The sequence below is a fragment of the Aulonocara sp. 'chitande type north' Nkhata Bay genome, linkage group LG13, assembly GCF_057382095.1.
Source record: "Aulonocara sp. 'chitande type north' Nkhata Bay isolate Kocher_YH1m ecotype deep benthic linkage group LG13, A_spYH_male_GT1.1, whole genome shotgun sequence".
NCBI classification, from domain to species: domain Eukaryota; kingdom Metazoa; phylum Chordata; class Actinopteri; order Cichliformes; family Cichlidae; genus Aulonocara; species Aulonocara sp. 'chitande type north' Nkhata Bay.
This window is the reverse complement of record NC_141356.1, coordinates 21,347,977-21,360,402: the sequence shown is the minus strand read 5'-3', so window position 1 is coordinate 21,360,402 and position 12,426 is coordinate 21,347,977. Positions and strand designations below refer to the sequence as shown.

Below are 12,426 nucleotides of genomic sequence, written 5' to 3'. Positions count from 1 at the left end.
ACAGTATGATTATAATCTCTGTCTCTAACAGACTCCTAGGAAATGATTAATTCAAAATTCAAACAAGAAATATCACATTGCTTTTTTTAGAAAGCTATTTTCACCCAGTTTGTTCTTATAAAAGCCTGGTTTGCTTGGTTTAGTGGAAATTGATGCTTGAGGTCGAAACAACAGACTTGCTGGAAGTTCCTTTATGAGTCTGCAAGATTAGAACAGGGATCACCACTCTTATATACTATAATAGATATCAGCAATAAGCTGTATTTGAAAAAGAGTCACCGCACTCCCAGCCACAGGCTATGAGCATGTGGCCATGGTCATTAGTGAGCTTCACTGTGAGTGAGTAAGACACAGTTTGCCAAAGTAAACTCGGGGGGAACAACTAGAAAAACATTTGTAACATCAAACCTAATCAGACACTTAAATCACTGTCACCCAGCTGAACATGGTCATTATAAAGAAGGTAATAAAGGCAAAGTGTACAAAGCTATCCAGAGGTCATAGCCATCCACGAGCCGGCAGCCTTGATATGAGCATTGAAAGGATCAAAGCAGCTATGGGGATCATGGAGTTGAATGGAAAAGACATAAGGTTATTCTGTTATCAGGTAAAGTTATAAGCATGCTTTAAAATGCTGCAAGTAAGTCTGATAAACCCTTGTGTTGCCCTTGGGTCATTTTTGTCCTCTAAAGAAATCTTTTGCTATCAAAAATGTGTTCTTTATTCATCAAATGGTCTGAAAATAACATAAGTTATTCATTACTATGCTATGCATGATTGGAATAAGTGTTGCAAAGGCCCATATTTTCACACCATACTGCTTTCAAACATCTTTGATCTTGGATCACTGATGTGTGGGGTCAAGCAATGACCATAACAACCACAACAACAACAGCAGGCAGCACAATGAGGAGGCAGGTGCTCTATATTCAATTCAATTTTATTTATACAGCGCCAAATCACAACAACAGTTGCATCAAGGTGCTTCATAATGTAAGGTAGACCCTACAATAATACATACACAAAAAGTATGCTCACAAATCTCCCTTGCACTGGAGGCTTGTGAGCATACTTTTTTTTTACCATGTTGTGCAAAGCAATGACCAGTAGAACAATGCATATATTGTCATCTAGTATAATCAGAAAGAAGAATCAATGTTCAGGAAGATCCAGGGTTAGAAGATATAGAAAATATTGTCAATATTTAGATCACATGCTACCCTTTCTCTGAAAAAGCACATCACCCACCTGCAGAAGTGGAAGAAGGCTATGAAGTGAAGGAAAGTGATGAAGAATCTGAACAATGTTCAAGTAGGTTCTCAGGCATCCAGGACATGGTAGTCTGAGGAGCTTGGAAAGAAAGTGACTGGGCTTCTTGAAGTTTCTTGAATTTTCAGAATGTGAAACTGAAATAGAAGATGTGTCAGAGGACTGCACATCTTCCATTTCAATTATGATGAACACAAAGAATCAAGCAAGAAAGAGGAATCAGCTGAGACAGAGGAATATTTGCAGTAATGTGAGGAAACATTGATCTGTTCTTCTATCCTTCCCAGTGACAGACGATGCATGACTCTCTCATGTGCCACAGAGAAAGACAATCTATCACGGTCCAAGCACATATGCCAGGTCCCATACTCCTTCAGTGGCTTTTCTACTCGAGCACTGAAAGCATTATACACCATGCATTCTGCTTGTATTCTGCTTTTTAACGTTCAAATGCCAATGGGTGCATCAGAGACCAAGTTGGGGTTCAGTAAGTTGCCCAAGGACACCTTGGTAAGAACTCCAGACTAGAGCACACAGAGATTGAACCAACAACCATCCAATTAGTAGATGACCTGCTCTACAGCCAACGCAATGACAAACAAGGAGGGGCAACAAGAGAGGAAGAATAATGGATCGAATGCAGCTGTAGGCATATGTGGGTGTGTTGATTCTTACTGCCGTGCATCCAGTAAAGTTGCTACGGCCAGTTTATGACATCCTGAGTCTGGTAGAGAAGTTTTCATGCTGACACAAGATTAATCACAGAATCGCAAAAAGGATATAATTTCTTGATAAAGACACAATAGATGATCGTCGTTCATGACACAAGCGTGCTCCCATTTGAGGAGTTTGGAACAAGTGGGTGTTTCTCCTGCTGTTGATGTAAGATCCAGGTACTGATGTGACTGTGTGTGAGCGCCTAGTCCCCTTCAGAGGATTCTGTCCATTCCAACAGAACATCCCAACCGGGGAACTATGAGATAAAAACATGAGCAGTATGTGATGCCAGGTCCAGCTGTACATGGAACATGCTAGTGTATGATGGCAAACCATCTGGCCTGCAGTCAGGACACGCGAGTTGTCCCTAACATTGCAGAAGGTTTCCAAAAGAAAACAATCACCTGTAACAACTTGTTTACTGTTAAAGCAACCAACTCTGGTTGTGAAATGATAATCACAATAACTGATGATTTATTTTTTTTACCCCAAGACAAAGGACAAAGGCCTGGTGGCCCTAAAATGTATAATGTAGGGTAAATTTTGTGTTAATGTGTTGGTCTTAAGTAAAACTAAGATGTAACACTGAATTGATTGACAATTTATACTTTAAAAAAACAGTCAAATGAAGTGGGAACATTTTTGACCCCTGAGGACCACAGGTGTATGGAAATCGGGAGGACATTATGAAGGAGTCTGCTGGACCCACTTTTGTAAGGTATCCTGTAACTTTGTGCACTTGGGGAATTGCAAAGTTTAGTAATTGTTTTTTTATTATGAAAATACAATTTTTACATTACATCTGTATATGCGGGTAGTTCTTGAAACTGGCAAAAATGCCAGAATTTACAAAGTTTATCTGTTGCTGCTTATTTCAATTCCATGTTATGGGAATAAGATTATGCCTGGAAAATGAAAGATTCACAAGGCTGCCAATATAATATTTACGTTTTCTCTTTTAGCGTTATCGCCACATACTGGTTGAACTCAACGCCATTTGTTCAGGTAGACCGCAGGCGCAACTTCTACACATCGAATGAGCAAATATCACACAAGGTTTACTATTTAAGACACTTTAGCTTGTACCTGCACATCTTTAACCCGGTATCTGACTTGACTGTCTTTCTACATACACACAAAAAAGGGTGAACACTATCCCGTCAAGTATAAATTACTGCAGATAGTTTTTCTTAAATCCAGTTTATTTTATGGAAAAATCCAGTAAAAAAAATAATGATAATATTGATCTAAAAACTAATTTATTGTTTCTAGTTCTTCAGTATTTTTTCCATTAAGCACAATTCTGTCAGTGATCACTTAAACATACAGACAATGTGACAATGATATTCCAATAATATATTCAAACGCAAATCTGGATGTTTTTGTATTATACTTTTTATTTTTTTCATATGAAACAAATCAGTTCTTCCATTGTGTTTTAAGTGTGAAATGTCTGTCATGAATTCTCACAGTACATTCAGTTAATGATCTGAAAGAAAACATCTTTGAACTTGGCACTTAGAAAACAACCACAAAGAATTGTCACCTTTATTCATTTAGAACAAAATTTACAAAGCCATTCAGTCATTTTTTAATACTTTTTTGTTTTTTAAACTCAACTGTTGAGAATATTCAAAATACACTTTTTAATGTTGCTTCTCTCGCTTTGTACTTACAAATATGTACATTAAAGTCTGTGTCTTTTCGTGTGTTGTCTCATTGGTAGTAAAAATCCTTTTTTTAGCATTTTATTTATAGCTCGTCACACGGCCGGCACTCTGTTTAGCTCTTCGCTATTCTGTTTGAGCTCGAGTGTCTGTGAATGTTCGGCTTGCTTAAATGGATGTCCCGTGGCTGGCCTCACTGGCTTCTGGGATGGGTCCTCCTGGCACTGGTTGGTAGGACATTGGCATGGGTGTCTTGACTGGGCTCTGCCGGAAGAGCCCTCCGTTGGGTGCCCTGTGTTTGCAGCGAATAGAGGGCATGGTGGCACTGCTCAGAGGCAGGGGCAAGGTCCTGCCAGCGGACGCGCCCAGTGTCCTTCCTGCCCCATGACCCTCCTGGAGGAAGGTGGTCACAGAGAGTGGCGGTGGTCCGCGATGGGCTGGGTAATCCCGAACAGACAAAGCCTCCAGAGACTGGCTGGGTTGCATGCTGCCAATGTCCAGGGCAGAGATCTCTATAGACTGACCTGGCAGCTGCTTGTGGGCTAAGTCCTCGTCCAGGAGGCTGTTCAAACGTTGGTGGACCTGTTCCAGGTTCACTTCTTTGTCCTAAAAATAGATTGAAAGGAAGGCAGAGCCAAAGAGCGTGCATAGAATAAAAGAAGGCAGTAGAAAAGACAGTGGAGAGAGGTTTTAATGGAATGGAGAGCATGAATGTAATCAAAGAGGAGTGTGATAAAAAAAACAAGTGAAAATGAATGCAAAGTGAAAAGGGGTTAAAAGATTAAAAGAAGAAATGAGAAGAGAATAGAGAGTGAAAGAAGACAGAGAAAGACAGGTTATAATAGTCCTTTCATCATAAGCTTTATAGTTAGTAATCTTCAATCTTCAAAAAAATCAGCTGTTAACAAGACAGGCTCTAATGGATGCACAGACTATGCGAGACACTAAAGTGTAAATGGAGACGAATTAGGTAATGTCAGTTAATTGAAGTAAGCCACATTACTTTGAAGAATCTTTTCAAATATTCCTTTTTTTTAGAGGGGGAACATACATATGGGACTGGGGAGAGAGAAGCCAAATACGCACATAACTGTTTATCAGACACACATTTTCTAAAAAAGGTTTTCATGCTTGCTTTTGAATGTTATTCTATAATCATGCACCCATTTAAGTTGAGGCAGACTGATGACAGACAAAACTAGACAGGCAAATAGCAGGAGAGACCATGGGGGTGATATGACGGATGAAGCAACTACAATCTACCCCTGTCGGGCCCCATGCCCCGCCCTTTCGCCCTGTCACAGCCAATGACCATCCAGTACAGTGTGTCAGGCCTCTCCTGACCTGTGTCAAGAGCCACGGCCTCCTCCCAGTCTGTCTCTCTGTCAGTCCAAATGTCCCGCCTCCCTTCTGGTAAGGAGCTTGTTATGTCATTATATGTCAATGATCCAGAAACCCTTTGCAGAGCGTAATCCTTAGTCACCTGCTGGAGACCATAGACAACGATACATAACCAAAATGATCCCCGTGAATCCGGACATTGACATATAATTGTAATAAATTACTACTTGGCTAATAAAAGGAATAGTTTGACAATTTGTGGAAATACTCTTATTGATATATTTTCTGAAAGTTAGATGAGACAGGTGTCAGTGTTGGTAATTAGAAACATAAACAGGTCTACCTGCAGGAGAAATGCATAAATTGTGTTTTTATAATTGATCTTGTTTTTAATTTTGTATCGTAAGGCAACACTGTAATAACAATTTTATGATAATAATAATTATCATTTTTAGTATTATTTTTATGGCAATCAAACTACAATTTTAGAAAAATACAAAGTGGTTAAACATATAATTCTGGCTTAAATGAGCGCAGCTGCTGTAAGCAGCAGGGTGTGTTTGTGTGTGCGATAGCAGAGCTGTATGGATATTTGTGTGCTCAAAACATTTTTGTCAGACTGGAAAAATGTGACATAGATGCCGACTGTGTAAATTAATAAACTTATCAGGCTCACACCTCTATTATTAAGACAAGGGTTGAGAAAAGCCTGACAAACATATAACTACAACTGCATATTCTATTATTTCAGGGTTTTTTTTGTATGTGAATAAAACGGTAAGTAAAGTATTATTTGAAGCTACAGCCCCCCTGTCATTAAAGGGTCTAAGAGCAAGTAAAAAAAATTATATAACAAAAAACAGCTCAAAAGCGTAAGTGTTGCTATGCAAGTTTTATATAAAACCAGAAATTACTAAACTTGGGTTTTTTTTACTGCCTGCACACTGAGGTCCAACTTTCCCAGGAATGGACACACTATTTTTTAGAGAAGTGATTGATGAGTAGGTGGTGAACTTATTATGAATATAACCTGTTATTCAGCAGGTTAGGTGTGCTACGTAAGTTGCCAAGTAAGAAGTAAATGGCCTTTATAACAATAAAAACCCAGGTTAAAACCTCTGTTATGTTGCTAAACCTCTAAACTTGCTTTGTAGTACAGACCAGATTCTTTTTAATATAGATGCCATATCCAAGATGATGTTAAAGAATATAATTTGGCATCGTGTGACTGAAATAAACAAGACTTATTTGATCTATTTGGTCAGTAATTTAGTATTGAAAACTGCATGGCTAGAAGATTTTTTGAATTTCATGTATTAATTCAGTATTTAATTGTTATTAGACTTTTGCCTTAGCGGTGACGCTTTTTCTTAAAACAACTACATCCCATTCTCCATTGTTCACCTCGATGTTAACTATGTTTCCCTACATGAAGAAACTGGTGTGCGGCAGTATGCAGAGTGCATGTAGTGAGCACGATCCTGTGGCTTTAGACTGACCCTGATTCACTGACATATGCACAGTACCTGGTGCAAATGTTTGATGAATCCAAATGTGATTTTGCACATATGAGCAGAAATGAGAGTAAGCCAAGACTCGCTGTTTTTTCTGTAGCTAACCTGTGTTCTAAAAGAAAGGAATTTTTCATTTTTAAAGGAAAATTGTTGTGCCATCACGTTTCTGTAATTATTGACAACTAAGCACTTAAGTGTATTTCCATAATGTCAAACTAATTGGCCGGTGTGTTCAGGCTTGCAGCAGAGTTTTGCTTTAAATGGCTGTCATAATGCCCACATATTGTATTCTAATGCTGTCATGGGGCCACAGAGCACTGCTTAAAACAATTTAGAATATAAAGTAATAGTCCACCCAAGTCTTTTGAATTTTAATCACTCCCTGTAGGCATGAAAGGCAATTAAAATTTGTGCAGTGGTCAGCTTGATTTCATGACTGCTGAGCGGATTTTTTTAACCACATCTCAAAGTAAACATCATATTTGTTTTAGTAGTTTAATCTAACAAATACCAGAAAGTTTAAGTGAATTATACAACTCGACATAATGTTAAATCTTGGAAAGACTTTAAAACTCGAAAGACAATCCAATTATGTTCTAAAAACGGCAAAACTAATATTTGTGAAGAGCAAACACAAAAATCCTCACTGTGTTTGGTTTGGATCAACTACTTCACCATTTGGGTACTTATTAGTTACTTTTTTGTTCTGCCATGAAAACCTGCCATCATTGAATCCATGTGAAACCAAGAAAAACTACATGCTTTTCGCAGTCTAGAAGGGAGCTGTGAGACATGCTGTCACTTATCTTAAGAAGCAGTTTGGGTCCTATAGATAAGATTTTGTTCTTTGCGTCCTGCTGTTCATTACTGCTGTAGCCAATCCTGTGTTCATGATATCATACTCTACTGTCATAAAATGCTAGCTCATTTTATGGCCTTTTTTTTGGTTTGTTTGTTTGTTTTCCTGGACTGTACCAGTTGTGAGAGTACATTTTACTTTTTATTATTGTCAACAGTTCTTGTTTCTTTAATTTGTCTTCCTGTTTGTTTCAGTTTAAACTGTGTTACAGAATAGTAAATTTATTAAAATAATTTGTCTGCACCTTTCCCACCTCACTGTTACCTGCATACATGTAACAGATTTTGAATGAGTTGTAAACTGTTGCATTTGCATGCGCAATTGGAGTAGGAAATACAAGCCTCTAGAAATCTCCTTGAACTGCTACAATTCTTTATTTACTGCTCCCTATACATCGGATATGCTGCCCAGCATCTTTATGTGCTTCTTTCTTTCTGCCTTAAATTTCCACACAGTCACATTTCAAGACTACAGAGCGTGTGTGTTTTACAGTCAAAAGATTTTGGGTGGAAACATCTTTCCAACATATCAACAGCAATAAAGCACACAACCACGATTAGAGTTAGCACATCTTGTCTTTTTAAATAATGGCAGCGATGTTTGTGTAATGAATCTCACATGACAGCAATATGTGGTTATTAAGAGAGCAGCTACTGCTGTACACACAAAGACTGTGAAATAGAAATCATCAGCAGTAACTCAAACTCTCATATGCACCAAAAAGCAGCTTGGATGGAGTTTGATTTACTGTGTGTTTTCCAGGGCAGGACTGGGTCTTAAATGGGTATTCTCATCCAGTATTGTTGGACTGTCAAGTCAAACAGGCAGGTCAAGGCTCAGATTCTTTACTATCTGCATTTGCTCACACTTTAGTTTAGGGATCCATGTCAAGCCTTAGTTGTCTGGACGCCTCATGCAGAGGGGCTGCCCAGTCGACAGCAGCAAGATAAAGTCTGAGCTCTAAAGCATTAAGACTTGAATGGATTAGCTAAAGAGAGCTATTGTACAACTGAAGCACTTATCGACTCAGAAGTACAATTTCAGTATGTGGTATTAAATTTGCATGTTATCTTTTCACTGCGGGTCTCTCATGTGAGCACCAGTGACGGATTTTTAATTTTTTTTGGCAATTAAGGATTCTTTGTGTCAGCATGAGAGAGAAGCCTCAGAGAAGTCCCTTACAAAGCACCCCAACCTCTCTCCCAACATGAGAAGGAATGAGTAGATTGATCACATGATGTCTGGACTATCATCAGGGGCACACCTATTATAACTCGGTGTACTGCAGCTCTACTAAATCGGGGCTGGTGTCAGCGCCTGCTGGATCCATAAAGTAGAGTGTGGCAGTGGCATCTCTGGGCAGGACCGGGGGGCCCGGGGGTCTGGGTCTCGACCGGGGCCTTGGTGGGGCAGGGGGACCTGTGGTGGCCACCATGGCCAGGTTCTGGGTTAGAAGGCCCGGGCCTGGGCCCTGGCCCGACGAGTTGTCAGTGGTCACCTCTTTGGGCTGCTCTCGTCGGCAGTGGTTGCTGTTCCACCACGTCTCCAGTGCAGCTACTAGGAGGGCCAGTAGCAACCCTGCGGCAAGGATGCAGAAGACGCCGGCAAAGCTGTGGAGACGCAGCGCCCGTCCCTCTGGCTGGGCTTCTGTGTGGCTCTGCAGGTCACAACGACCTTTCTTTGGCCACCACTTCTGCTTCAAGATGTCAAGATCCCCCTTTTCTTGAAGCTCCAAAATCCTGCTCAGAGAAAAGACTAAGTAGTTCTTTCAACACAGTAGGTGGAAATCTTCATGTAATAACCACAAGACAAATCCTTTGCTAACACTGATTCTGATTAAGTCCTAGGTAACAGAATGATAAAGGCAGAAGAGCAGAGAATTTTCACCACAATATTATCATGTAACAATAATTCAACGATATTGTGTAGCTCACGAAATGAGAGTAAATAACATAAAACAAAACATGGTTAATGTATTGCATGTATTAGCATTTCATTGTAACCTCATTAAAATCCCATAGAGGGTAAAGCTATTAAACACTGCAGTTCTTAGTTTACAGAGCGCAAGATGTGACACTGATTGTAATCAAGAATCAAAAGTTCGGTTCTATAAAAATGAAGCAAAGAAAATCAGAGCTTAGGAGTAATCAGTATCATATCAAACCGTATAAGCACAGAAACAAAGATGATCAAATACGAGAGTTGGCCCATTAGTTAGTGCACAAATTACAGGGTAAGGAATAGATGTATGCTGGGGAGAATGATGATGGCTGATCACAAACACAGGCGAAGCAGTTAGGGTGTCCCACTGGAACAGTTAACTTTTTGCACAGTCATTGCTCAAACTGTTCAACAGTGACTGACATTTATGCATTTTGCAGAAGCCTACACATTCATTCATTGCAAAAAGGCATAAGCAGATATACTGCCAGAGTTATTTATATACTTTTATACTCATGAAGTGTCTCAGCCTCACCCTATGTTCAAATATTCCCATCTTTCACTGAAGCAGTGTTTGTGGCAGATTAATCAGTCTTTCTTTTTGAGTTGGTGCTTGTCGAGAGTTCATGTTTTCACATCTAATTAAATATTAATTTTCATTGACAAACAGAGAGTGCCATGGAAGTCGGGAGCGTTTTTATTCCTGGGGAGAAAGTTTCCTGCCCTGCTTTCAAATTTTAAGACGTGAAATTACTTGTCTGTCCTTGAGCCAAATGCAACAGACAAATAGTAAAAATATGCTTCAGATAGAGGCCAACAGTATAGAGACCAACTTTGCAATTCAACCTTGCTCTGCTACACTTGCCATAGTTGTCCACGTAAGAAATATGCACAATTAGTTTGATCATCTATTTAGAATAATCCCTTAAATGAAGATGAGTATATTATAAATAAACCTCTACCATAACCAAAAGAACTGATGCCCAGACCAATAAAAATGAAGTTTTAAGGTACTGAACACGTTAGATGTTACAGCATTATTGCATCATTGGCTTCTCTGCTGTAAAAATGCATCGTATACATACTTCTGTGAGAAAATGTCTCTGTAAGGACTGCCGTGCTGCAGGGCCATGCCATAGCCTCTGGTGCTCATGCTGTTTCCTGCTATAGTTAACGTGCAGTCATCGTCTGTCAGGGCAGCATACTCTACCACTGCCATGTCCCACAGAAAGGCATATGACTCTCGCTTTGCCTGCAAAAGTTTCCATCACAAACACAAAAAGAGACGCACGTGGTAATTACATAAAGACATGCTTAACTGCTTAGTGGAGAAATCTTAAATGACTTTTAAAAACATTTTCTTTAATCATCAGCGATCGAGAATGCTTTGTATAAACAAACAAAAACTGATTAGATACAGTGTAAATGCAATTTGCATTACGCTTCTTTTAAGGTTAAGAGTAGACTATTTTACTAGAGAAGCGCACGGGAGGATATTTTACTCAGACAAAGCAATGAGCAGTCTGCACACTGGAGCTAAATATTTGCATAGAAATTACCGCACATTTGCCCACACACCCAATCATAAGCTGGAGTTTGAAAATCACTGTGTAGAAAATGTAGAAGAGCCACAGCTGAATCTGTATGGATTTTTATTTATGTATTCATTGTTTTGTACACAGTCCTGACTTTTGCCTCCTGTGGTGTCCTACATCCTACATCTTCCAGAGAAAGACTGTCCCTGTAATAAATTAAGATGAACAACACAAAGAGCCACTGGGTTATGCATACACACATTCCAATCAAACTATGGTTATATATTTATTAGGGGTGCAACGATACACAAAATTCACGGTTCGGTTCGGTTCGATACTTTGGTGTCACGGTTCGATATTTTTTCGATACAAAAAAATGTTCATGCATTTTTAATTTGTCATTTATTAAAATTATAAATATATATTTTAACTCAAAAGTACAGTTTTTAAATTTAACCCTAACCCTTGTGCGTGTTTTTTATTTTGACAGCGAATGCGCACCTGCGGACCACTTATGTGCAGCCCTGGTTATTTAGCTCATCATATTGCAGCCACAGAAATTATTTTGTCCATGAAACCATAAAGCTGCACTTTCTTTTTGCCTTATAGTCTGATTTGTCATAACTTCTCCGTTTTGTGGTAAGCTTTTCTTTGGCTGTCACTTCTTCACCCTGACCTGTCTTATTTGGCTCAGCAGAACTGAAATGCTTTTACACACTCACTCACATAAGCTCAGCGATTCTCTGCGCGATCAACCTCTCACATGTTTAAGCTTGCTGCGGGAGATTTCACTTGTCATGTTTGCATAGTAAGCTAACGATTAATAAGACGATGTCAGAGGAATTGGTGCACAAATTATCATCACTCACAGATCAGTGCTGTCGCTCTCTATACACAGTTCGCATGATTGCAAAGTGAAAGCAAAAAAACGAGCGCAAATTCAAACGCGATTTCAATATGTCACATATTGACAGTGGCTCACCGATGCCAATGACATAATTACCCAGCTACATTTCTGAAAGAATGCAAAAGCATTGACATATATTTTTCCTACAATAGCCCGACGGGCAGGGAAGAGATAGATTTTGGTAGCCCGACTGAAAAAAATCTCTAGCACCGGGACGTCGGGCTAGCGATATTGCAAGCCCTGTATCTGATTGAGGAATCACTCATCTTTGGAAAAGAGAGTTTATTACAGAGAAATGGCTCTTTCCAAAATAAAAGCTATACTATCCGCTTCTTCTGGGCTATATTCTCAGCAGCATAAGGAGAATCATGTGCTAACAGCTGTCTAAATGACTCGGCTAAAGTTAGTAGCATGCTTGCTTTTTTTTTGTCTGCTTCCACTTGTCTTTGCACTACGATGATGTCGGCGTAAATGTGCAGTCATATTCGTTGTGTTCCCGCTAGTGCTTTCAGGTTAATCTCGTTGAAATTACCTTAACGCCACAACACGGCAAATCTCCGTTAACGAGCTACCTCCGATCACTCCGTGCATGGGGCTAGACGGCCAACACCTTAACGAGCTAACTGCGCTAACACACTAGTTCACACCAATGTAATTGAGCATTGCATGGCACATT

At 39.5% G+C, this 12,426-nt stretch overlaps 1 protein-coding gene across 2 annotated transcripts in view; it reads right to left on the bottom strand.

Annotated features, from left to right (window-relative positions):
• Window positions 1-3,384: 3,384 nt before the first annotated feature.
• Window positions 3,385-12,426, bottom strand: part of grid1a (glutamate receptor, ionotropic, delta 1a) — a 307,772-nt gene continuing 298,730 nt past the window's right edge. Inside the window, exons 14-17 of one of the 2 annotated variants that reach the window (XM_086259143.1) lie at window positions 10,394-10,560; window positions 8,866-9,106; window positions 4,998-5,139; window positions 3,385-4,259 (exon numbers count right to left, since the gene is read on the bottom strand). In XM_086259143.1, the coding sequence (XP_086115269.1) occupies window positions 3,847-4,259; window positions 4,998-5,139; window positions 8,866-9,106; window positions 10,394-10,560 (963 nt within the window). In that variant the 3' untranslated portion in view covers window positions 3,385-3,846. The remainder of the gene's footprint in view (window positions 4,260-4,997; window positions 5,140-8,865; window positions 9,107-10,393; window positions 10,561-12,426) is intronic. The other variant, XM_086259144.1, reaches the window with a different exon arrangement.